The 24,013-nt window shown below is 46.8% G+C and overlaps 1 protein-coding gene across 5 annotated transcripts in view; it reads right to left on the reverse strand.

Moving 5' to 3' along the window:
- PLCB4 (phospholipase C beta 4) overlaps positions 1-24,013 on the reverse strand; it is a 182,797-nt gene that overhangs the window by 48,487 nt on the left and 110,297 nt on the right. For all 5 annotated transcript variants that reach the window (XM_059840461.1, XM_059840458.1, XM_059840460.1 and 2 more), the window contains 12 exons: positions 20,453-20,532; positions 19,868-19,921; positions 14,059-14,140; positions 13,280-13,380; positions 12,591-12,648; positions 7,825-7,933; positions 6,375-6,585; positions 5,689-5,782; positions 5,120-5,199; positions 4,588-4,672; positions 1,498-1,588; positions 299-394 (listed from right to left, as the gene is read on the reverse strand). In XM_059840461.1, the coding sequence (XP_059696444.1) occupies positions 299-394; positions 1,498-1,588; positions 4,588-4,672; positions 5,120-5,199; positions 5,689-5,782; positions 6,375-6,585; positions 7,825-7,933; positions 12,591-12,648; positions 13,280-13,380; positions 14,059-14,140; positions 19,868-19,921; positions 20,453-20,532 (1,141 nt within the window). The remainder of the gene's footprint in view (positions 1-298; positions 395-1,497; positions 1,589-4,587; positions 4,673-5,119; positions 5,200-5,688; positions 5,783-6,374; positions 6,586-7,824; positions 7,934-12,590; positions 12,649-13,279; positions 13,381-14,058; positions 14,141-19,867; positions 19,922-20,452; positions 20,533-24,013) is intronic.

The following is a 24,013-nucleotide window of genomic DNA, read 5'->3' on the forward strand; positions in this document are numbered from 1 at the left end:
CCCTCTGATGCTGACCCAAGTGTTCAACACTGACAATTTGTGTTCTCAAAGCAAGAACACAGCTCCTTTGTCTCCCAGACAGAATGAGAACCTGATTTGGTTGGTGCTCTAACACAACTTCTGAGCAGTAAATGGAAGGTAAAATTGTCTGGGCTGAGGTGGGAAGGCTGGGCTCTGTACAGATGGCCCTGCTCTGAGCCCAGAGCTGCTGCTGCCACAGAGCACAGGTCAAAGGGAAAGGAGCACCCAGGGACCTGCCACAGGCAAGGTCTCAGAGTCTTCTCCAGGAAATCCTCACCACTTTCTATTTCCTCTTCATTGTCATCCTCCAGGATATTTACAGGAGCAGCAGTTTCCCCAGCCTCCATCATCTTCTTCAGAGCATCAAGCTGTTCTGTTCATGAAAAATGAAATGAAATTAGTGGTGACATGAACAGTTTGTAGCACAAAGAAATGCAAGAGAACCATAACAAGTGATTCCCTGCTCCTCAGATCACTCTGTTTAATGAGTCCTCTGGCTTTTCAGCTGGTAATAAATTTTACAGAGTAAGTAGCACCAATAAGCACAGACTTGTTAGACCTGAAAAGTGGTCAGTAAGGGCTGTGCCCAAAGCCCACTGAAGGGAAGGAAAATCCTTCACAGAAGCACAGAATCAGGCTGGGAAAGGCCTCTGAGACTGCACCCAAGCTCTGCCTGAGCCACCACCCTTGTCAAGCAGAGTGGCTGAGTGCCACAGCCAGTGTTTCCTTAGCCTCCTCCAGGGACAGGCTCCCCCCTCCCTGGGCAGCCCATCCCAATGCCTAACCACCCCTGCTGGGAAGGAATTCCCCCTGAATTCCCAGAGCCTCAAAGGTCTCTGAGCAAGCCCATTACTCCCTCACAGGAGAACCAGAGAGCTGCCTCCTCAGTGCCTGATCCTGCAGGTGGAGGCAATGCCTGGGCTTGCAGCTGGGCTCCCAGGGGCACTGCAGTCAGACAGGAGGGGCACAGCCATGTATCACTGCAGCCAGTGCAAGGCTGGGTGCTTATCTTGGAATGGAGAAGGAGCAGGGTTTATCCTTACAGCCACACTGGGAACTAATGCAGCAACACTCCTGTCACTGAAAGGAGATAAACATCACAACTGGCACAACAGCCAGCAGAGCAATTTGAAATTCCATTTCTCTTCATGCTTATCCTGGGAGAACACAGCAATGCAAAGAGACTGGTGTCAGCAGGGCTGACAGGAGACTCTATCTGCCTCACACTGCAGCCCAACCAGCAGTCTGATAAAAGTGCCAGGATTACATTTCTGGGGCTGGCTGTGCCTGTGCAGCATGCTGATATCAAGGCCTAGACTGGCACTCACACGAGACACAAGGGCAAACCAAATGTTATTTACATCTAGCTCCTACTCTTCCAGCACTAAGGTACAAACAATCTGGAAACTCTGGTAACCAATCTGCTTGCAGTGATCTGGACTTTTGTTTATTTAGTATTTGACAAACATTACTTACTCTTTTCTACTTCAGGTTTCAGCCTTTTATTCTTTATGAGAATCTTTCTTTTGAGGTCATTGGGAGATGGTAAGGCTTTACCTTGCTCAAGCTGTAAAACAATTCAAAGAAAATGCTCAGTAATAACGACAGCCCTTTGGCCTCTCTGTCCCTGTCTGGGATCTGGATTTAGGGCAGCAACCCCGAGGGGCAGTGAAGGAGCAGTGCCACCTCAGGCACACCAGGAGCCTGTGTGACTGCAGTTCCACAGCCTGCTCTCCTTCCCTGGGCCAGGGGGAAGCTGTGCTCAGCTGAAGCTGCTGGATAAGGCAGCATTCAGGTCTCCAGCCTGTGCCAGCCTCAGCTGCACTGCTCTGAACGTTTTCCCACCTCTCCTGCCTAGCAAGGGGCAGGGATGTGACCTGCACCTCCTCTCAGAGGAATTCCTGCTCCCTCCCTCCCTCCCTCCCTGTGGCTCACACAGCCCAAGGCACAGCTCAGCCTGTCATCATCTGATCTCTAAATAAGTCACCTTTTATGGTGCCCTGGAGCTGCAGTAACCCACCTGGAGAGTGGAATGGACTGGCACTGGGGCATGGAAAACTGCCCAGACCCCAGCCAGGTAATGGGGCCTGGCTTTGCCAGCAGGGTCACAAACACAGTGCTTCTCAAAGGCAAAGGGGACAGACACATACACATACGGACAAGGAAGCATTAATAAAAGTTCTAGTTTGGGAAGCAGAAAAAATACTACTCAGAAAAGAGGAAAAGTATGAAATCCTCTGATTTAAGCCCCATCACATCACTGAGGCTAACAAACAGAGATGTGGGTAAGGTGATTAGCACCCTCCCCACCTCAGGCTTGCTAAGAATTTTTTCCAGAGAGTTGCTGGTATAATCACAGAATATTCTCTGTTGGAAGGGACCCACAAGGATCACTGAGTCCACCTCTCAAGTGAACAGCCCATACAGAGACTAACCCACAATCTGGCATTCTTAGCACCATAACAGACTGGGGTTTCCAGCAAAGCCCAAATGATACAGGAGCAGAAGGTGTTTCCACAAACAGTGACAATTCTTAGAACTATTCACATATTCTGATCTCTTAATCCAAATCTGAGCTAGAGAGAAGCAGCCCTCCAGAAGAACAAAGCACCACCAAAGAACTGAAACCAAATAAAAGCAGCAGAGGTGACAAATTGCAAGCCAGAAAAAAACCCAAAAAGACAAGCAAAACAAAACAAAAACCCACCATATCAACCCAGCCCCAGGGGAATGGGTGGAAACCTCCTTGTGGGAGGGCAAGGGTCCTGCCCAGCACCAGGCAGGCAGACTGAGCAGGGTGGGTGAGCACACTTGCTCTGACAGCACTGGGGCTGGAACTGCTCTTTATGTGGAACTGCTCTTTATGTGGGACTGCCCTGGATGTGGAACTGCTCTTTATGTGGAACTGTTCTTTATGTGGGACTGCCCTGGATGTGTAATGTGACTCCACTAGATGTCAGTGCTGCAGAGCTCATCTCTGCCGGGCTGCATTCCCACACAGGGCCACCCTTGGATGCCTTCTGGGACCAACATTTGCTTTTACTTCAAACCAAACCTGCCCCAGCCGAGTGCCAAGTCTCTCCCAGCCTGCCTCCCTCAGGCACTGGCCCAGGTTTTCAGCTCCAAGCTCCTGCCAAGGGCACGTGCCCCGAGCTGCTGCTGCCATCTCTGCAGAGTTTGCCTTGTGAGCAGCTGGGGACTGAACCCCAGGAGCAGGAGAGGACACAGAATGCAGGGGGCTCAGCAGTGCTGCAGAGCACAGGCAGCTGAGGCTAAACTCTGGGCCCTGAGGCATGGCAGCCTTTGGGCAGCCCTGATTTAGCCTCCCCAGAGAGCTGCTGGGAGCCCTCTTGTTGTGAGGGATGTGGCAGTGTGCTGTGAACCTCACAGGGGACACTGCAGATTCAGTTCTTTGGGATGCCCTTTTCACAGAACTCACACAGAGTGACCAGGCTGGGAGAGACCTTCAGAGAGTCCAGCCCAGCCCCAACCCCTCAGCTGGCACCCAGTGCCACGTCCAGGCTTTGTTAAACACCCCCAGGGATGGGGACTGCACCACCTCCCCGGGCAGATAATTCCAGAACTTTATCACCTTCCTGTGAAAAACTTCTTCCTAATATCCAACCTGTATTTCCCTCAATGGAGCTTGAGGCTGTGTGCTCAGTCCTGTCAGTGCTGCCAGGAGAAGGAGCCCAGCCCCCCTCCCACAGCCACCTTCCAGGAGCTGTAGATGGTGGTGACATCCAGCCAGCCCTGTGTGCTGCTGGCCCTGCAGCCTACAGGGAGAGGCAGGAAAAGCAAAGCTCCAGAGCTGCCATGCCAGGAGCCCCTCCCTGCAAGGGAAGGCTGGGTCCTTCCTGCTGGGGAGCAGCAGGGAGCCTAGCAGGCTCTGGGTGATGGCTGGCACACAGAGCCCATGCCAGGGAGCAAGGGGGCTCTGGAGGAGGAGCAGCCAGCACTGTGTAACAAGGTGCTAAGTCTCTAATCCCGTGTCTGTGAAGGGGTGCCTGCTGCTAGCTCCTGCCATGCAGGACAGTGAAGTGCATGCCTGCTGCAGGGCACTCCACAGCCCAAGGGACACTGCAGGGAACCCCTGGGGCTCCAGTGAATTCTCACTGCACCAGTGGGGCCACCCAGACCGCAGGGCCTGACCCAGAGCATGAAACATGAAACACTGTGCAGCTGAAAGAAGAGGTTTCCTCAGCTGAGACCACGCAATTGATAAGTAATTGTTACAATTAATTGGTTTTGAACAGTGGCTGGCAATTTCAGAGTGAGGGATGACCTGCAAAGCCAATGCATGTGGTGTGGTTTATGTGGAGCTGATATTACACCCCACACCAAGGGGGGATCCCCAGGCTGCTTGCCAGAGCCCTGCACAGAAGAGATTAAACAAATCAGATAAAGACAAGTTTGTACCAGAGAGCACAGCCACCCCAAAGCACTAGTCACTTCTGAAAGCACAGCACTGGCAGTGAACAGCACTAAAGGTGATGTGGGCTCAGTTCATAATCTTTTAAAGAAAACTAATACAAAAAATAGAGAGACTGGCACAACATAACATACTGGATGTGTTTCTAGAGGCTGCTTCAACAGGAGATCTCCAAAAAGATCTTCACAGTATTTTGACATCTTGTACTGTTGATATTTGCTGGAAAAGATTATGCCAGTTAATTTTTAAATGTAAAAAAGAAATCACTATCACTCAGCACAAAAGAATAATGCTAAGTAATGGAGACATCCCAAATTATATACTGCCCACTTTGTTTCAACTGAGAAGTATTACTTTACTGGAATTATACTGTCAATAAAAGAATATTATTTCACATAGATGAATTTAATGAGACCAAAAGAGTGGAATAACTGAATCTCACACAGCTAATGGAACATCCAAATACATTTCACAGCTTTATCACAGATAAAAACATTGCCACTATTAAGCTACATAAAGATTGATTAGTATGTTAATGGTACATTAAGTGACATAAAGTATGCCTGCATACCCCCCCATTTTCAAGTATCATATCATAGTATTTTAAACTATATCATCTCTCACAGACAATGCACAGCTCAAAAATTAACAATGGGCACTACACACCTGCAGTGATTTTCAAATGAAAGAATGACAGGGTACTCTGATGTAACAAATGCTGTTTCCTTAATGGCTTGAATTACATCCTGCAAAAAAGCAACAACAGGATGCCAGTCAGAATGGATCAAATTAAAAACATAATCAAAGGTTGTTTTTATTATCCAGCCCACCCTGAGAAGCACAGGGGTGTCTTAAATGTGCAAATGAAGAGAGAGGCAGAAAGAACCCTGTGCTCTGATGGCCCCTCCACCCACAGCCACCAGTGGGGAACTCCTGCTCCCACCCCTGCACCTCCAGGCCCTTTCCACAGTGAGGAACTCCTCAGACAACAAAGATATTTACTCTGTGGGGCAAAGGGCCCCAGGGTGTGAAGGAGTGGGGCAAGAGCAGAGAGCCTGCTCCCTGCAGGCTCTGTGGGAAGGCAGATGGAGCACAGGGGTGGGTGGTGCAGGTCAGGAAAGGGCCCCAAAGCCTGGGCCAGCACCCCTGCCCCTGCCAGTGCATCCCAGTGTGAGGAGGGGAGGCTGTCCTGCTTGCACTCCCCTGGGCTCTGCTGCCAGGTGTAGGGGTGTTACCTTAAAAAGGATGTCTGTGCACATTGCTTTCCCATGGGTTATTATTGGCTCTTGGTCTTCACCTTTGCCATCCCAACAGTCCAGCTCGACACACCTGAGGATCCAGGAAAAGAAACTTAGTTTTTTATTACAGGTGAGCTACCTGGGACATGTTTCAGCAGTGATGGTCAGAGCAGCAAGTTGCAAATCAGTTTTGGGCATTGCAAACTCTTCCTAAGCTGTACATGTGCTATTTCTATAGCTTTGGATATACCACCTTAAATATGGCATGTGTGAGTCAGGATATTCTCATCTGGACAAGAATGGCTTTAGCACTGAGCCACTCTTCTTATTCTCATTCTACTAAGTCAAGAAATTAGGCAGGAAATCATAAATTCCCTGATTCTCATTAACATCCAAACTTTGTCACTATAAAGCAGAAAGCCCTCTGCAATTCTTCAGCTGTCATTCTGAGATCAAACTTCTGCTAACTTTCTCACAAACTCTCCTTCTATCATTTCTACATCCCTCTGCCTGAAGGAATGCTTTTGTGAGAAAAACAAGATTCTTAAACAAACACATGTGTTTTCATTTGCCACACCAACACATTTACACATTCAATTGCACAAGATATCAACACCAAGGTACATTATGCACTACTTTTAAAGTATTAGATTCACAAATATGGATTATCTCCTGCTTCCAACCTGCATCCAGCCAAAAGCACTTGTCTGTACATCTCCACTGAAGACTTGCCCCCAAACTGCCTGCCTGTTAGATAGGTATTGTGAGAGGAGCTGATGAAGTAGTGAGCCAGAGGATGGTCCATCTCCTGGTACAGCTCCAAGCGGTCCAGGAACACGGGGGCATTCTCATCTGACATCAGGTACCTGCAGAAGCCATCACTGGAGATGACACCTGCAGGAACAAGGAGCCATGGTGAGTCACTGCCAGCACTACAGGCTCCACAGGGCTCAAACAGCTCCCAGAGCAGGGCTCCAGCCCAGACCTGCTGTTTACACAGGCTCCTGCCAGCAAGCAGCTCTGGCCCTCCTCTGCTGCAGGCAGCTGTGCAAAATGTGCCATTATGTTCCCCAAGTGAAACCAGTGCCCACCAGCTCAGCACCTGGGGGCCAGCACTCAGCAGCAGAGCTGAGGCACAGCAGGAGGGGAAGAAGGCAAACAGCAGTGACACATCCTCAGAACAGTCCCAGCAGTTCTGGTCTCTGGGAGCTCTGGAGTCAGGGGCTGTGAGCTGGCCTGGAGCTGCTGCTGTGCCCCTTCCTGCCCCTTGCACAGTCAGTGCTGGCCACATCCCTGTCACCCTGCAGAGCCTGCTCCCCACTGGCACACACAGGGAGGGAGGGAGAGTCTCTGCAGTGCTCCGTTCACACAACACCAGGGAAATCTACACCTTCCAGTCTGCTGTTTGAAATACATGTTCACACCTTGGTAAAAACAGACCTACAATGAACATGGCACAGACAGGAATTCAGAACACAGAATTCATAACACCTCTCCCTTATCTGTCTGCTGGTCTATGCCTATAATAAAGTATAAAAAATACAAATTAAGGGGTAATTTTTAATGAAACCAATTAGGAATAATTAGTATGGCAATATCAGTTTTAAAGAGGCCAAGAGTCTGGAAAATAAAGATGATCTGTGATAGGGAAGAAGGGATTAGTCACAAAGAGCTGCTGCAGGGAATGGTCACCTGGCACTAATTTTGACATTGCTTTCTCTGAAGTAATTTATGAGCACTCAGCTATTGTTAAGGCAAGGTTGCAGCAGTCCTATTTTTATTTTCTTTAAGTCTATTTTTCTCTTAGACAGAGAAGTGGAGTAATCCCAGTTTCCATTCTACTTCTAACTTTCTGAAAAAAAACCCCTAATGGAGCTTAAATTTTCTGTGCTTGGTGTCAGCCAGGGATGAACTGCTCCAGCTGATCCTGAGTATGAAAGAAAGGGGGTTAAAAAAAATCTGATTTTAAAGGGGAGATACTTTTTCCAGCAGAGCACTTTCCTGGTCCAGCAAGTGCTTGTCCCCACACCACACCACAGGGACTGCAAACTCCCTTTTAAAAGCCTGAATGCCTCAGAACAAATTCCCCAAATGCCCAAACCCAGTGAACTCTGAATTCCCTCCCCCATTTACCTTTCCTCTTCAAGTCTTCATCTGGCTCATATGTCTCAATGATCTGCATTGCTCTTTTTGTGTCATAAAAGGGAAACAAAATTTCATTGAGCCGAGGATCTCGTTGGTGCTAAGGTGAGAAAACAAGGGAGTTCAGCAAAACAAGACAGTGCATGGCCATCACCCAAGAGCATTTCATTACTGCAGGTGAGAAAGAAAGAAATGGACATTTAAAAAAAAAGAGGCAGCCCTAAAATGTACAGATTGTTCAACAGCAACTTCAGCGTTAGGTAGAAAATGAGCTTTATCTTTCATAAGGAACCTAGGCAGTTTGATCACAGAAATATTTTAAAAAAGAAAAATCCAATGCAATCATCTAACTGGTCTTGCTTATTCATGAAATAATGACTGCACATGGAATCTGTGCAAATGAAAACAAATAGCTAATTGTCCCTTTGTCAATTCTCTCTCATCCTTTTTTTGCAAAGTGAGACTTGACTGGTGGCACTGTAATCACCTCTGCAAAAATGCAAGTCTATCCCCAGCTAAAGCAAAAAAGTACAATAAAGCTATACTGTAAATGCAGAATTTGAAATTTGAGTTGAGCAATATGCAGGTACTGGATGATTATTTGTGAATCGTGGAAACATTGTGTTTTTAGCTATTCAAAAACCAGCATAGGTTCTTGGAATAAATATGCACAAGAATTTCACAGCATCATCTCTTATTTCACAATAATTTGTAATTTTAGGATTTCATAATATATGTCACGTTTAGGTGCAATTTAGCAGTGATTGCTAACAGAATAAAATTCACAATTTGTGTGCTTTCACTTTGTAGTGTGCTATGTAACTTTGGGTTTTTCTCCATGCTGGATCAGAGCTGCACACTGTGTGCCTGATTCTCCATCAAAAGAAAATTAAAACCAGAATTAACAGAATAGTGGCACGTAAGCAGATGCAACAAAACAAAGAAATAAATCTGACTGTGAAAATACTCTTTTACCCCAGAAGGTGCCCAGTTTCCAAGCTTTAGTTTCAGCAGAATTCAGAGATGAAGAGGCCACCCCCATACTGGCAGTCAATAATTCAGAGTGACAGGATGGTGTTGACATGGCTTACACAGCATTTGCTGTAATTCCTTCTGTGGAAACTTTTTCAGCAATTTTTCTTTTCCGAAAAGAAAAGTAATATCCAATCCAATCTCTTTTCTTACAACCAATCCACCGGTGCACGTGCTTAATTAACTCCAAGAAATTACAACCAATGCCAGGTCACTCATGCAGTTAGGGAGGGATGGTGCAGGGGGTGTGCTGGCAGCCTGCAGCACCCAAACACAGCGGGGCTGTGCAGGCCACAGGGGCTGTGGGCACGCCCAGAGCACTCAGATCAAACACCACAGGGAGCAGATGGAGGCAGGACACACCAACACCACCACAACACGGCATGCAACAGCTCCAGGTGACAAATGACAAGGCTTTACACCCCTAGTGACAACACAGCACCTCAGAAAATGGCCAGAAAGAGTGGGGAAGGCTCTTTGCTCCAGAAAAGGGCTCTTCCCCACTCACTTCCTTCTACAGTTAGTAATGAGTAAAAAGAAGAAAATAAATGGGATAAAGCAAAAAGTCTCCTCTTGAGAAAAAGTCCCAGAGTTATCAGAAGGAGCTGAGAGCAAAGTGTTCTTCCAGTAGCAGTGATCACTGCTCATTAGTGATTCTCCAGTGGAACAGAAGGCTATCCTCATGGTCACTTTGGTTAAGAAATAAGAGTTGGCAACTGATAAAGATCTGCTTTCAAAAGTGATAATGCTCTCCAGTGTTTCATGGGGAAACATTCTGCACCCCAAAACCCGGTGGCACAGGAAACCTGTGTTTTGTTTTCACCAAAACTCGAAGTGTGACATTGCATCTCAAAAAAACCCACACCCCAGGATTAACTGTGTACCTGCAGCACAGCTGTGTTTGGCTGTTCTGGCTGCCCTGGCACACAGGGCACCCCTGCACCAGGCACTGCCAGGCAGGTGAGGTGAACTGACTGCAACAGGGGGAGAAAGGGTGCCCAGAGGTTTGCAAAGAGAGCAGAGCTCACTCAGCCTGCCCAGCACCTGGGAGTGGGCACACACTGACACACAGCCCTTCCAACTGTGCCAAAAGCAGCTCTGCCTAAAGCCAGACCTGCCCTGGCCATGGGCAGAAGCTCCTTCTGGGGAGATGGGCACCTGGGGGATGGAAAGAGGGACTGGGAAGGAGGGAGGAAGCCAGGAATTGGGAATAGGAAAGGATGTCCCCATACCTCCCTCCCAAAGAATGGATGAGCACGGGTCAGACACTGAAAATTCCATCTGAAGTGTTGCTTGCCTTGTTATTTATTGCTGTAAATGAACTGCAGGAGCAAATCTCAGTGAGAGTGATTTCAGCCCCTTTTCTACTATATTTCCTTTCTCATTTTTTTCCAAAATTTGACTTTAAAAATAGGAGAGCTAGACAAAATACTCAGTGCACAACAACAATTAAGCTTCTAAAAACTTCCCAGCAGCTTTAATACTGAAGCACAATTAAATCATCTGTCAGCCAGCAGCATTTAAAAGTCAAACAGAGACAGGAGTTTGGAAAAGCTCCAGGAAAGCTGCTGACTCTCCTCTCATCCCCAGAACATACCCTGGTGCTCTCTTAAAAACCCATAACACTGAGAGCTTCTGCAGCATGCCTCGGAGGTTACTTCAAAATAATTTCAGTTCAAGAGGCTCATGAAGAGTTGCTCTGCCAAGTGACTCCCCTCTCCCATGCAATGACAAGAACCTTTCTATACTCCCAGCATTAGACACCAATGCTAATTGCAGCACTGGCCAGCAGCCAAGGGACAGAAATGATCCCTCCAGGAGGCACATTCTGGGTCCTTCTGTGCCTTTCAAATGATGGCCAAAACTTTAAACTCTGTTTGGAGACCAGAAGACCTCCAACACAGACCAAAGGCATGGCTTTCAGTCACCAGAATAAATGTCCTCCCCTAGAAAAAACACTTCAGTGATTTATCCCAGCTCTGGTCCTGCACCAAAGGGGCCCACCACAGGATTTCCAACTGCAAAATGTATTTTGTCAATATGAATGCAGTCAACAAGATGCATTTCCCCCCAGTACTACCTATAAATCTCCCCAATGCTACCTATATTTGCCTATATAAAATAATGTTTCTAATTCTGTAAAAAGAACTGCTCAAGTCACACAAAATTGAGAGCACAGCAACTCAACCTTAATTTTTCAATCAGTTACTGGAGGTAGGGGGTTCTTACAAATGCTGGCAGCTTTTCTTCAGAAGTTTGGGCTACAAGGAGCTACACTTTATTTTAAAATCGATCTCTAATTGTTTTAGTTTGAAGATAAAACAGTAATTCACCTGAGAAGGAAGGGTGACACTAAAGAAATCCCAAGCTAAGGTGGTTTAAAGTGGGGATGGGGCTGTGCTTCAAGCAGTAAAGGTACCTAGCACCACTGGGGGCTGAGCTGCTTCAAAGGGATCGTTTCTGATTTAAATAACAACACTGTCCTCTCTCTCCCCAATGCACAAGCAAAGATGACAAGCCCTGACTCTGAGGCCAGCCCTGCAAACATTCAGACACTGAATTGTGGAAGTAGCTGTGATAAAAGGATGTCTCACAGCAGTAGGATTAAGCCTTGCCAACAGACAGGAACTGAAGCCCCAAGGATGTAACCCCAATTATGGAATCAAGCCGTTCATCTTTCTCTTTTCTTTTTGAATACCCTTTCTACAAGTAATTCAGGTTTAGTGAAGAGTAAGGCACATGTTCTGTACTGAAACATAAAATGATATTCTAAATTTGATATAGAGGGAACTTACAGCTTGGATCTTCAGAATGAAGCATCCAAAAAATAAACATGTCTATATATAAACATATATACAATTGAACTATAACTAGAAAAACAATTTTAGATGGAGAGATTTATTTTTTTTTTTGGAAATGCACCTACAAGTGTCACAGAGCAAGGCTGGCAGCTTCCCATGTTCAGGATGACAATAATCTCCTGGTACAAAACCAAGAGGGATGTGTCTGCTTTCATGGGTGTGCTCTTGTCAAATCCACACACTGCATTTCTTGCTGGAATTGCAAATGAGGCAGTTTTCTATAACTCACTGTGCTCTAGGAATAGAAAAGAGCCCAGCCCACACTGTTTATTGAACTACTTCACACACTCGTGGTGCTTTTAAGAAATACTAAATACTTCTGCCAACAACTGCAATCTGGAAATACAGCAATAAAAAGATTTCCTCCTATTCTGCAATTTCCTCCTATTTCCTCCTATTCTGTATTTTAAAATACGTGGTATTTTAAAAATCATATACAAACTCTTAAAATACCCTCCTAGCTCTTAGATGTGTAACAATTGAAATACTGCTGCTGAGGAGACTCAAATCCCTGTTTATAAACACCTCCTTCAGTTTCTCTACTCTTCTGGAAGGACTAGTAGATATATTTACCTGGGGGCTACAGGTAAGATAACTGCAATCCAATTCTGGGTGTATTTCAGTGGAATGACCAGCACAAACAGCATAAAAACACAGGACACACACACCACCACACAGCCACGAGTAACAGGAGGTGCAGCTGCAAGGCCAAGGCGTAGCAAGCAGAGGAGCACAAGGGCTGAGCTGATTTTGCCCCAGGATGTGCCCCCAGTGGAAGATCAGCAGGTCAGAAGCACAGCACACAAGGGCACGGGGCATGCAATGGGAAGGCTGGGATGGGAGTTAATGTATGAAAAAGCTTACTTCATTTAGAAAGCTCACTAATTGGTCTACCGTTAAATAATCAGTTTTGTCTCCATTGCTGAAAAGGAATTTATTAGAGAATGTGAGTTTTTGTACACGATGCTACAGCAGGCATGATTTACATGTTGACATTGCTGATACTTCTAAAACCTCCTACTGTTTTCTACTTGCTGTATAATCTCAGAATGAACAGGCACAGAACACATGCTAACTGCCTGTGCTTGGCACAGTGTCTCCCACAACATATCTTCCTATCCCTGAACAAACATCCCATCATAAAACAACACAAGTAAGTAAGTAAGCCCTCCAGCTGAGAATAAACTGGGTGAAGAAACTTTTCAAACTTCAAATTTCTTACTTAATTTAATTAGTTCACATACTGTGTTAATCACCTAAAGGAGCAAGTTAAAATTACAGTAGTTAGTAAAGCCAATGCAAAAAAAAAAAAAGTTCCAGGTGCTTCCTTTAAGTCATGTAAAAGTTGCTCTAAAATACAGAGTGAACTTTTACATCACCAGGCTGAGAAGGGAGGAAGGGGTAGAACATAGACTGGAGCTTGTTCTAAAATACTGCTGATGCTACCAGGATTCAAGGGTAGACAAATTTTACAGTGTTCTCTCACTATTAGTTATGGACTAAAAACACAACAAAATGTTTTTAAAGCGAGATTATATGAAATCTGAACTTACATCTTCTTAAAGAGGTCCTCTATGTCAGTTCGGGGACATATCTTTTGGGTAAGCTCATAAAATTTCTCATAAGTAAAAGCTGCAGGCTCAATTTCATCATTCTGCAACGAAATGCAAAGGTACATTTACCCAGACAAGAGAGCTTATGTGCTCCTTTCCCAAGAGAGTATCTTATATCAGAAAAAAGCAGCTGAGAACTGGTTTAGCTCCTTCCCAGGTAGAAATTTACCTGGTTGGTTTTGTAGTCTCTCAAAGTAGCTCTAAGTTCATCTTTATCCTAGATCTGTTAGATGTGCTTGTATTCTAACCTCACACTAACAGCAATTCTACAGAAACACAGAGCTGGAAAACAAGCTGTTTTTCTTCTGAAGCTTAAAAAAACCACAAACAATCCAAACCCAAAAAGTTCAAGCGATCCCCTCCCTGGGGCTCCCACTGCCAGGGGGACAGAGCTGGGGAGCAGCTCTGCAAAGGAGGGGAGCAAAGAGCAGCAGGGCTCCCAGAAATGCAACAAAACAATCCATTCCATGCACATTTTGTACTTAGCATAAATGAACAAAAGGTAGTTTGTGATAGAAGCGAAGGGAAGCCTCCTCTAGGAGGTTTAAGGAGCTCTGTGTCACACAGATTTAATTACACTTTGGCTCTAGTAAACAACCTCCAGCGGTTAGTAAGGAACACGCTTTTTGTGATGCAAATGCCTTCGATTACAGCTACAGACGTGAATGAGTCATCACCTTATTGGTACACAAAAGCACTTATTCACAGCCACGAAATACCTTTCCGCTGGGAAGACCCAATTCCTTCAGTGCCTGAAAGATCACTTTTTCTGTTTTACCTGATGCAAAGGTTCTGGTTATGCTAAAACAAAGAGTGGAGAGAAAAAAAACAACAACAGAGAAACGTCAGTCATTTTCAAACCATCAGCTCTCTCTCGCTTTCACTGCCAGCCCTTTCCTTGGCTTCAGCTGAGAATGGAAGCAGTTCCAAGTAGGAGTGCAGTGGGAGAAGTCTCGGAGCTGCAGAGAGCAGCCCTGCTCTGGCTCGAAATACACCAGGATCATGGACTGCAAACAGAACACAGGAGGGGTTTTCCCCCAGAGCATCGGGGCACAGAGCCGTGCAGCGCACTCCTCTGTTTGCTCCTTAAGCTGTCTGCTGGTACCAGAGACTGCTCCCAGAGCAGCGGCTCTGCAGGGAGGAGACTCCCTGGTCACTCCTGCCGTGCCCTCCCTCCCAGCCCAGGCACTGAGCTGTGCCCCACAAGGCTCGGGGGCTGCTCCCAAAGGCTGCTCCCCAAGGCTGCTCCCAAAGGCTGCTCCCAAAGGCTGCTCCCAAAGGCTGCTCCCTTCCTGCTCCCCAAGGCTGCTCCCTTCCTGCTCCCCAAGGCTGTGCCCAAAGGCTGTGCCCAAAGGCTGCTCCCCAAGGCTGCGCCCCAAGGCCGCGCCCCAAGGCCGCTCCCTTCCTGCTCCCAAAGGCTGCTCCCCAAGGCTGCTCCCCAAGGCTGCTCCCAAAAAGGCTGCTCCCAAAAAGGCTGCTCCCAAAAAGGCCGCTCCCAAGGGCCGCTCCCTGAGGCCGCGCCCAAAGGCTGCTCCCTTCCTGCTCCCAAAGGCTGCTCCCCAAGGCTGCTCCCCAAGGCCGCGCCCCAAGGCCGCTCCCAAAGGCCGCTCCCAAAGGCCGCTCCCAAAAAGGCCGCTCCCAAGGGCCGCTCCCAAAGGCCGCGCCCAAAGGCTGCTCCCAAAGGCTGCTCCCTTCCTGCTCCCCAAGGCTGCTCCCCAAGGCTGCTCCCCAAGGCTGCTCCCCAAGGCTGCTCCCCAAGGCTGCTCCCCAAGGCTGCGCCCCAAGGCCGCGCCCCAAGGCCGCTCCCTTCCTGCTCCCAAAGGCTGCTCCCAAAAAGGCTGCTCCCAAAAAGGCCGCTCCCAAGGGCCGCTCCCAAGGGCCGCTCCCTGAGGCTGCTCCCTTCCTGCTCCCAAAGGCTGCTCCCTAAGGCTGCTCCCCAAGGCTGCTCCCTTCCTGCTCCCTTCTCAAGCAGCTGCTGCTGGCAGACTCGCAGGCACATGGCAAATCCCAGTCCCTGCTGCAGGGCTCCTGAGCTCACAGCCTGTGAGAACAGCACCCGAGTGCCTGTCCCAGCCACGCTGCACACACAGACCCTCTCAGCTGCCCCTGAACATTCCACCTAGCTGATGAGCACCCTGCTCCTTCCCAAAGCACCATTTCACCATGCACGGCTGGTTTCACTTGGAATGAGACCAACCCCACAGAAATGCAGCTGTTTGGGGTGGTTAACAGGAGAGGGTCTATTTCTGATTCCATTTGAGAAGAGGCAGAATCACCCCTGGGTCTGGAGGGGGGGATCCAAACCTGACAGTCCTCCTGCTTCTGTTAGGGCTTGAGCTGGAATGCTGTGACCCACAACCCCTTGACTGTGGTGTCATCTGGAGAGAGACCCTTTAGTCTGCATCCAAGAGGTGTTCTAACAAAAGCTGTACACTGGGAAACACTCAGTGGCTGCTGGGAAGAACGTGTTGCTCTTCATCATCAAGTGAGACAAACATTTGCTGAGACTTTTAGTCAATCTCATGCATAATAAATAATTTCACTTGGCGAGAGACGTGAAACAAATTGGGGCTGCTATTTGTTGCCATAGCAACTCATGGTTGTTTTATTCTCCAAAACACTCTAAACTGCCTATGTAAATATTTTCATACTAATAAAATTAAGATCAGGAAGTGGAAATATCTAAATGATAAAAAAATATTTTAACAAAACTTAGCCATGTTTTTCCTTCTTACTGGGTCCTTACAACAGTTAGATTTCTATGTCCCTATTTAGGCATCTAAGTTAGCTGTTTAATTTTCCAAAGCTGATAAGTACCAAGATATTTTCACTAAAATATAGACTGAGTTTAACTTTAGGCACTTGTTTCCTAAAAAATTCCTCAGGCAACTATTTTTTCTGCTAATTCTAAACCACAGAGTAATGTTAACTCTACAATTTACAACCTATTTCCAGCCCTGTAAATTTCTATGTCTTCTGCAATGAATTGGACTCCAATAATAAATGTCCTGTAAAACATGTAATATTGGTGTAAGCAATTAATCAGATGTGTGCCAAGATTCCATGGCTGCAGGGAACTTACGTTTGATGCCAAATGTATTTTTTCATTTCTCAAAAGCTGACAGCAAGCACAGCAGTAATTTGTAATGACAGCAGCAGTGAAGAGAAGATTGCATGAATCAAAAAAGATTGTAAAAATACAGCGTGGCACCTTCATTTTGCCAAGGCCATTGCAAATAAAACTGCTTTTCCTTCTATCAGAGGAGACTTCATCCTGGCAGATTTACATTCATCTGGACACCTCCAGGTGTTTACTCCTCATGCTCCACCTGCAGTGCTTTGGGGCTCCTGCTAGCATGCCAGTGCACTTCTCATGAACACTGAAAATCCTTCCCACCTCTGGAGCTGAGGGATATGGCTCTGTTGTGCTTGTGGATGGATTAAATGACTTGGTTACTTCTGACCTGCAGCACTTTCCAACCATCACCTCAAAAATCAAGCCAGCACCACCTGTGGAAATCAATCTTCTACCAGGGCTCCCCTGAACTGATCAGCTGGGCTTGACCTGCCTACACTGTGCAGGAAATGATCTAACTTTGATTTCCAACCAACACTGAAGCATTGCAACAGATTTCTTCCAGACACTCTGGAGTAATTGATATGAAACATACTTAAAAAAACTCTACTTTCAAATAAACTTAATTAAACTAATGAAAAACAGATTTAAGGTTCATTTGTCATAGTTTAGCTCTTTTTTTACTATGTTTTTTCATAGTTGGAACCTAAACTTGCTTGAACTCTTTCAAATGTAGTGATACAAAGGGAGAAGCACAGTCAGAGCAAAGCTAATTTCTAACCAGGCTCCAGATGAGCAGCTGCAACTCACTCACACAGAAAATAAATTTTCTGCCAGCAGAAAGTTGAAGAAACCATTTAGATCTTTTTTTCCTTACAAAGGCTGACCTGTTTGCTCATCTGTTAGAGTAGTGTTAAAATCTGAACATACAAAACATCTGACAAATGCCATGCCTTTGCAAGAGCTGGAAATGTAATTCTAGACTCAGAGTGCTAACATCTACCAAAGCCCAACAGGCAAACCTGCTACTCTCCTAAGGTTTTCACACTGCTCACTGCCAGGGGCTCCTCTCTCCCAGTCACAGCACATCAACAGCAACAGAGCTACGCCCCAGAGCACACTAGAACCCAAAAGTGCCCTGAGAAAAATCAGTGTGACTGCAGCTCCCAGCTGACAGCCAAGGAGTCAGGAATATTTATGGCACCTACCACCACCAGCCTGAGCAGTGACACCTCCTCAAGGCTCACCACTCCCTGTGGGGAATGTGGCAGATGCAAAATTTGTTTCAAACTGGGGAGGAAATGCAAGGAGCTCTGATTCTGCAGGTGAGGGTTTTCCCCCTTGGTGTTTTACTGCACCTCTGTGTAAAAATGAAGTACAGGTGGGTCTTGTGATACACATTCCTGTGGCTGAAGAGACCTGCTGGGGGGTCTGCTCCTGAGAGAGAAACCCTCCCATCTGTATTCCCAGAGCTACAGCCACTGCTCCAGGAGCCCCTGGCAGCAGCAGCAGGAGGCAGCAGGGCTGAATCCATAACAGTGGATTTAAAACAGGCAAAAGGGAAAGGTCAGCTGGAGGGGAAGCACCGTGGTTTAAAGCAGTGCAAGAGGCACTGGGGGAGCAAATGTGAATGTTTGGTGGCCCTTGCAAGGCAGAGGCACTCAGCCCCCATTTCCCAGGGCTCCCTGGCTTCCTCAGACACCCACCCCTTCCCCCTGAATCTCCCTCCTCTTGGTCTCTCCCCTTCCCTGCACCAAGGGCTCATGGAAGGGGCAGCAGTGAACCCCATCCCGGGCTGAGCCCTGGGTGCCTGTCCCACTCCAGGATCAGCAGCTCCTGCTGGCTCAGGCCAACCCCATGACCTTGCCATCCCTCCTCAGGGCCCTGGCTCCCCCTCTTTGCCAGGGCAGCTCTGCAGAGCACACTGCTTCTTCCTCTCCTCCATTCCTGTTCCTCCTCTCACTGACACCTCTCCCCATGCTTTGAGTGGGTGACACCCCACTTCCCCTGTGAGCCCCAAAAATGTGCCACATTTCACCCAGGCCAAGGCAGCACATTCCTTGGAGTATCCAGATGCAAAGGAGAGTCAGCTCCATGGAACAGCAGATCCCTTACAAATTTACAAGCAACCTTCTTTTACAGTAAATGAACTGCTGGAGACTGAGCTACGTTAACCTGTAAATAGTGCAAATTCAAATGTGAAGATTTAATACACTGGACCCAGTGAACTGGATTTTTAAGCAGCAGACAGCCTGCACACACAAATCAGAATGCTGGAGCCCAACAGAGACAATTTATGCCTCAGTAAATGTGATGTGAAATATTTAAAGGCAGAAACAGTTTCAGACAAGCTAGCACACTATAAATTCACACAGTGGAATAGGTTCTGTGCTCAAGCACAGCCATACAGCTGTAAAGCCCTGAAAATGGATTTGTCCCTGGGGTATTGCTCCCTCCTGATGATGTTCCTCATGGGACTCCTGCACAGGAGGTGCCCCATGGCAGCTGAGGGTGAGGAATAAGCAGGGACGTGGCCATGGGAGATGAACACACTGAAGCAGCTGTGACACTGTCAAGGTGCCACCTGAGCCATGAAGCTAAAGAAGCCTGGAGAGCAGCATGGCAGCCCCTCTGTCTTTCTGCAGGTTCTACAGATGCAAAATCCTCTTTTCCTCCCTTGGAAAAAAGAAAGTTGTGTGGGGCTTATCTCCCAAAGTGCTCCCTCTTGCTCCCATGAAAAACCAGCATGGCCCAAAGCTCTGCTTTGCACCTACAGTGTGCAGAGCAGAGCAGCTCAGAGCACGGGCAAGAATGAGTGCTGGAGCAGGAGGGGGAGCACTACTGCCCAGCCAGAGAGGACTGAAAGGCAGTCACCTGTAACAGGTAACAGCTGAGCAGGACAGATGCTGCTCTGGCCCTGCTGTTCCCACCAACAATCACCCAACAGCTCATCCACCATGTGCACAAAGCCAAATATTGCCCTGGGGCTTCCTATAAAGCAGGAGCATTTTTGGCAGATGCATATGTGTCTCTTTTACAAGGAACTGCAGTTCCAAAGTACCTTTTTGTCCTCTACTTAACTGGCCTGCAAGTTTTTATGGCTCTTTTTTAAAGTACTTTATCAAATTTTACAACTGAAAAACCCATCCCAGGGTTTGAGGAATGTCAGGCTGAGAAATCTGATGCTCTTAGCTCTAAGTGACTTTGAAAACCATTAGAAGAACTCATATCTTCAGTACAATGGACTGGGAAATAAAATAAAAATTACTAGGCTGGTAAGAAGTCCTGCCTAGCTTACCAAGGAGGGCAGAGAAGAATATCTAGCTCTGTACTTATTATTACATATATATTAATAATAACATTAATATTATATTCCATTATTAAGGCACAGAATTTTATTAAAATTATAGAAGTAGGAAGTGAAAAAACCTAGAGCTCCCCAATGTGCTTACCTCCGAACTGGAATTTTCCCATTTGTGTTTGTTAGAAAGGCCAGCTTCATCCAGCTGAAATTAGGAATGAAATATTTTTAAAACACTGTTCATTAAAACTGTGGTCTAGATGCTTTTGTTTAACTTGTTGCCACGTCTGCTAAATGAGTACAAACAAATAATTGTTCTGCAATAAAACCATTTTTCTGTAACCTTTTAGTGCTTGAGGCAGGGCAGTTCTTTAACTGCAAAAAGCAGCCCAAAAAAATCAGTACAGCAATTAACACCAGTGTGAAGATGAGAAAGTCCTGTGGGGTTTTGCTGCATTTGCATCAAAGAAAAAACAAACCAGCCAATAATTAAAACATACACTGCAATAAATCAAATGAACAGTTATAAATTCTCCTCTAATTTCTCCTGGGCAGGTGCCACATATAGCCTTGAGACATCTTTAGTCTCAATAAAAGACAAACTTAACTCATTTAACACCATTTTCTTTCTGACACTGTTTTGTAAATGTCAAACTACAAAAAGCAATTTTTTCCCCCCAATTCCAACAAGGAAAACACAAGGACAGAAAAATAAAGGAGAAAGAAAGTAACTTACTGTTTCTTCAGACATGTCATTGGACTGACATTGTTAGCTCTAAAGTTATGTATGATGGATCCAAGCCCTTCTACCCATTGCTGAAAAACATAGAAACACCAAATCAGCAACACCCAGGAGGGGAGAAGTAGCAAAGTGGGGCCTGGGGGAAGGCTCCTCCTTGAAGCCATGGGTAATGTTAACAACTGTGCTGAGGACAGAAGTGCCAGGTGACAGCCCAGACCATGGAAAAGCCCAGCCCCATTTCATCCATTTCACCATCACTGCTCATCCCCCACCAGGCACAGGGACTGAGCTTTCCACTCCTCCAAGGGCTCCACCTGGGATCAGCAGTGCCAGTAAATCAGGGCATTGCCAGCCAAGGCAAGGGATCCCCCCCATGTTCATTAAGGCAACTGATCCCTCCCATGTTCATTAAGGCAAGTGATCCCCCCTGGTTCATTAAGGCAAGTGATCCCTCCTGGTTCATTAAGGCAAGTGATCCCTCCTGGCTCATTAAGGCAAGTGATCCCCCCATGTTCATTAAGGCAAGTGATCCACCACTGGTTCATTAAGGCAAGTGATCCCCCCTATGTTCATTAAGGCAAGTGATCCCCCCATGTTCATTAAGGCAAGTGATCCCCCCTATGTTCATTAAGGCAAGTGATCCCCCCCTGGCTCATTAAGGCAAGTGATCCCCCCTGGCTCATTAAGGCAAGTGATCCCCCCATGTTCATTAAGGCAAGTGATCCCCCCTGGTTCATTAAGGCAAGTGATCCCCCCCTGGCTCATTAAGGCAAGTGATCCCCCCATGTTCATTAAGGCAAGGGATCCCCCCATGTTCATTAAGGCAAGTGATCCCCCCCATGTTCATTAAGGCAAGTGATCCCCCCTGGTTCATTAAGGCAAGTGATCCACCACTGGTTCATTAAGGCAAGTGATCCCTCCTGGTTCATTAAGGCAAGTGATCCCCCCATGTTCATTAAGGCAAGTGATCCCCCCATGTTCATTAAGGCAAGGGATCCCCCCCCTGGTTCATTAAGGCAAGTGATCCCCCCCTGGTTCATTAAGGCAAGTGATCCCTCCCTGGTTCATTAAGGCAAGGGATCCCCCCTGGTTCATTAAGGCAAGTGATCCCTCCTGGCTCATTAAGGCAAGTGATCCCCCCTGGTTCATTAAGGCAAGTGATCCACCACTGGTTCATTAAGGCAAGTGATCCCCCCATGTTCATTAAGGCAAGTGATCCCCCCATGTTCATTAAGGCAAGGGATCCCCCCCATGTTCATTAAGGCAAGTGATCCCCCCTGGTTCATTAAGGCAAGTGATCCACCACTGGTTCATTAAGGCAAGTGATCCCTCCTGGTTCATTAAGGCAAGTGATCCCCCCATGTTCATTAAGGCAAGGGATCCCCCCCCTGGTTCATTAAGGCAAGTGATCCCCCCTGGCTCATTAAGGCAAGTGATCCCCCCATGTTCATTAAGGCAAGTGATCCCTCCCTGGTTCATTAAGGCAAGGGATCCCCCCTGGTTCATTAAGGCAAGTGATCCCCCCATGTTCATTAAGGCAAGGGATCCCCCCCATGTTCATTAAGGCAAGTGATCCCCCCCATGTTCATTAAGGCAAGGGATCCCCCCATGTTCATTAAGGCAAGTGATCCCTCCTGGCTCATTAAGGCAAGTGATCCCCCCATGTTCATTAAGGTAAGTGATCATCCCCTGGTTCATTAAGGTAAGTGATCCCCCCTGGTTCATTAAGGCAAGTGATCCCCCCATGTTCATTAAGGCAAGTGATCCACCACTGGTTCATTAAGGCAAGTGATCCCCCCATGTTCATTAAGGCAAGTGATCCCCCCCATGTTCATTAAGGCAAGTGATCCCCCCCATGTTCATTAAGGCAAGTGATCATCCCCTGGTTCATTAAGGCAAGTGATCCCCCCTGGCTCATTAAGGTCTCCATTTATGCCCTGTATGAGCACTGGCCTCCCTCCTGGTGCCAGGGGCAGTATCAGCCCTGGCTGAGCCCCATCATCCAGTGTGTGAGGACATATTTCCCTGGTCCAGCTGAGAAAAGGAATGAAATGAAATATCAGTAAGCTAGAGGAGGCACAGCAACTGCTCTAACACCCTGTTACATATCCAAGCCCTGCTTGCTTTCATCCTTCCAATGCACAGCCTCCCAAATAATCCCTGGGATGACTTCCAGCCAACAACAGCATTACAGCCCTTCTGTAATTCCTCTTTCAGGGATCTGTTTTCCTGCTGTAGCCTGCACCCCAACCTTGCAGAGCTGCAGAGAAGCAGCTTAAGGCTTAAGCCCTGCCATGAACCCCCTCTGACTTCAGCAAGAATCCTGCAGGAAAAAGCCATGGCAAGACTTAAAAATGGCAGTGCTGCAAGCCAAGTTCCATCTCAATTATGCCATTGTAACACTAGGATTACTCAACTGATAATTTACACTGGTGGAACTGAGATGGGATTTGGTCCACTGCTAAACATTAACCTTGGGAATAAAGGAGCTTTTTGCCTCTGGCCAAATGCTGTGCGTGCAGCCTGAGCTGACTTGGGCAGCCTCCAGGACATGACACTCATAAATAGATACAGATGAGTGTGTTTTTCTTTTCATGAATGAGTGCTGCACATCTGTAAGACAGATGAAAAAAATCATGGTTTATACTGGAGGAGCACTAGCCTCTTTGGGAATTTTGGGCATTTTGTAAACTGCAGGCAGCAAATCCCTGGGATTAAAACAAGGTCTGAGGTGTCAATTCAACACACAAGCAACACACTCAGGGAGACCCCTGAACTCATGAAATATGAAATCTGCTCTGCTTTAGGAAAAGTTGTCACTTACTAAGATACTAAGTGTTAATACTTAAGTGTTCTTTTGTAAGCTGCCTTTTAAATAAGTACTGCATAAAATATTCATTTAAAGAGATCAAGTGTGTGTCTGGGAACCATTTGAAAAGCAGAACTATCACTTATGGGAAAAGGCAGCATGTGGGGTTTCCTTAGGTGTGTTTTTGGGCCTGAGAACCACCCCCCAGTCAGTCTGCCCTCCCATCTCCCTTTTCCCAGCTGCATGAGTACATGACTTGGTAGGCACAGGCTGAAGGGACTGCCTAGGAAGATAAAGGAAGCAAGGTCCATGGGGCAAGACAATTTTATTTTAGCTTTATATTAGAACTGATATAACTAGAGACCACTGACAGATTTAGGAAACACTGATGTTTTCCTACAAATGTTCCCTCACCTCAGATGACAAGGAATGGTGCTTGTGATAATTCCAGGGTAATTGCCTGAACAAATCTTACACAGAATTCAATTTCTAGAACTGCTGAAATTCAACTATTGTCAACTGCCTACCCTTGGGGTTTGTGGTTTGTTTGGATTTGGGATTGTTTTGGATTTGGGGGGTTTTTTGTTTGGGTAGGTGTTTGTTTTTGTTGTTGTTTAAACCAATTAAATGGAACACTGCTGCTGCACCAACAGTCACAGCTACACAAACCTTTGTCCTTGTGTGATCTGCACTGGTCTGCAGCCCTTCAGAACTCCTCAGCCCTCCCACACTGACCCAACCACTCA

This window comes from Haemorhous mexicanus, chromosome 3 (assembly GCF_027477595.1).
Source record: "Haemorhous mexicanus isolate bHaeMex1 chromosome 3, bHaeMex1.pri, whole genome shotgun sequence".
Taxonomy (NCBI): Eukaryota; Metazoa; Chordata; class Aves; order Passeriformes; family Fringillidae; genus Haemorhous; species Haemorhous mexicanus.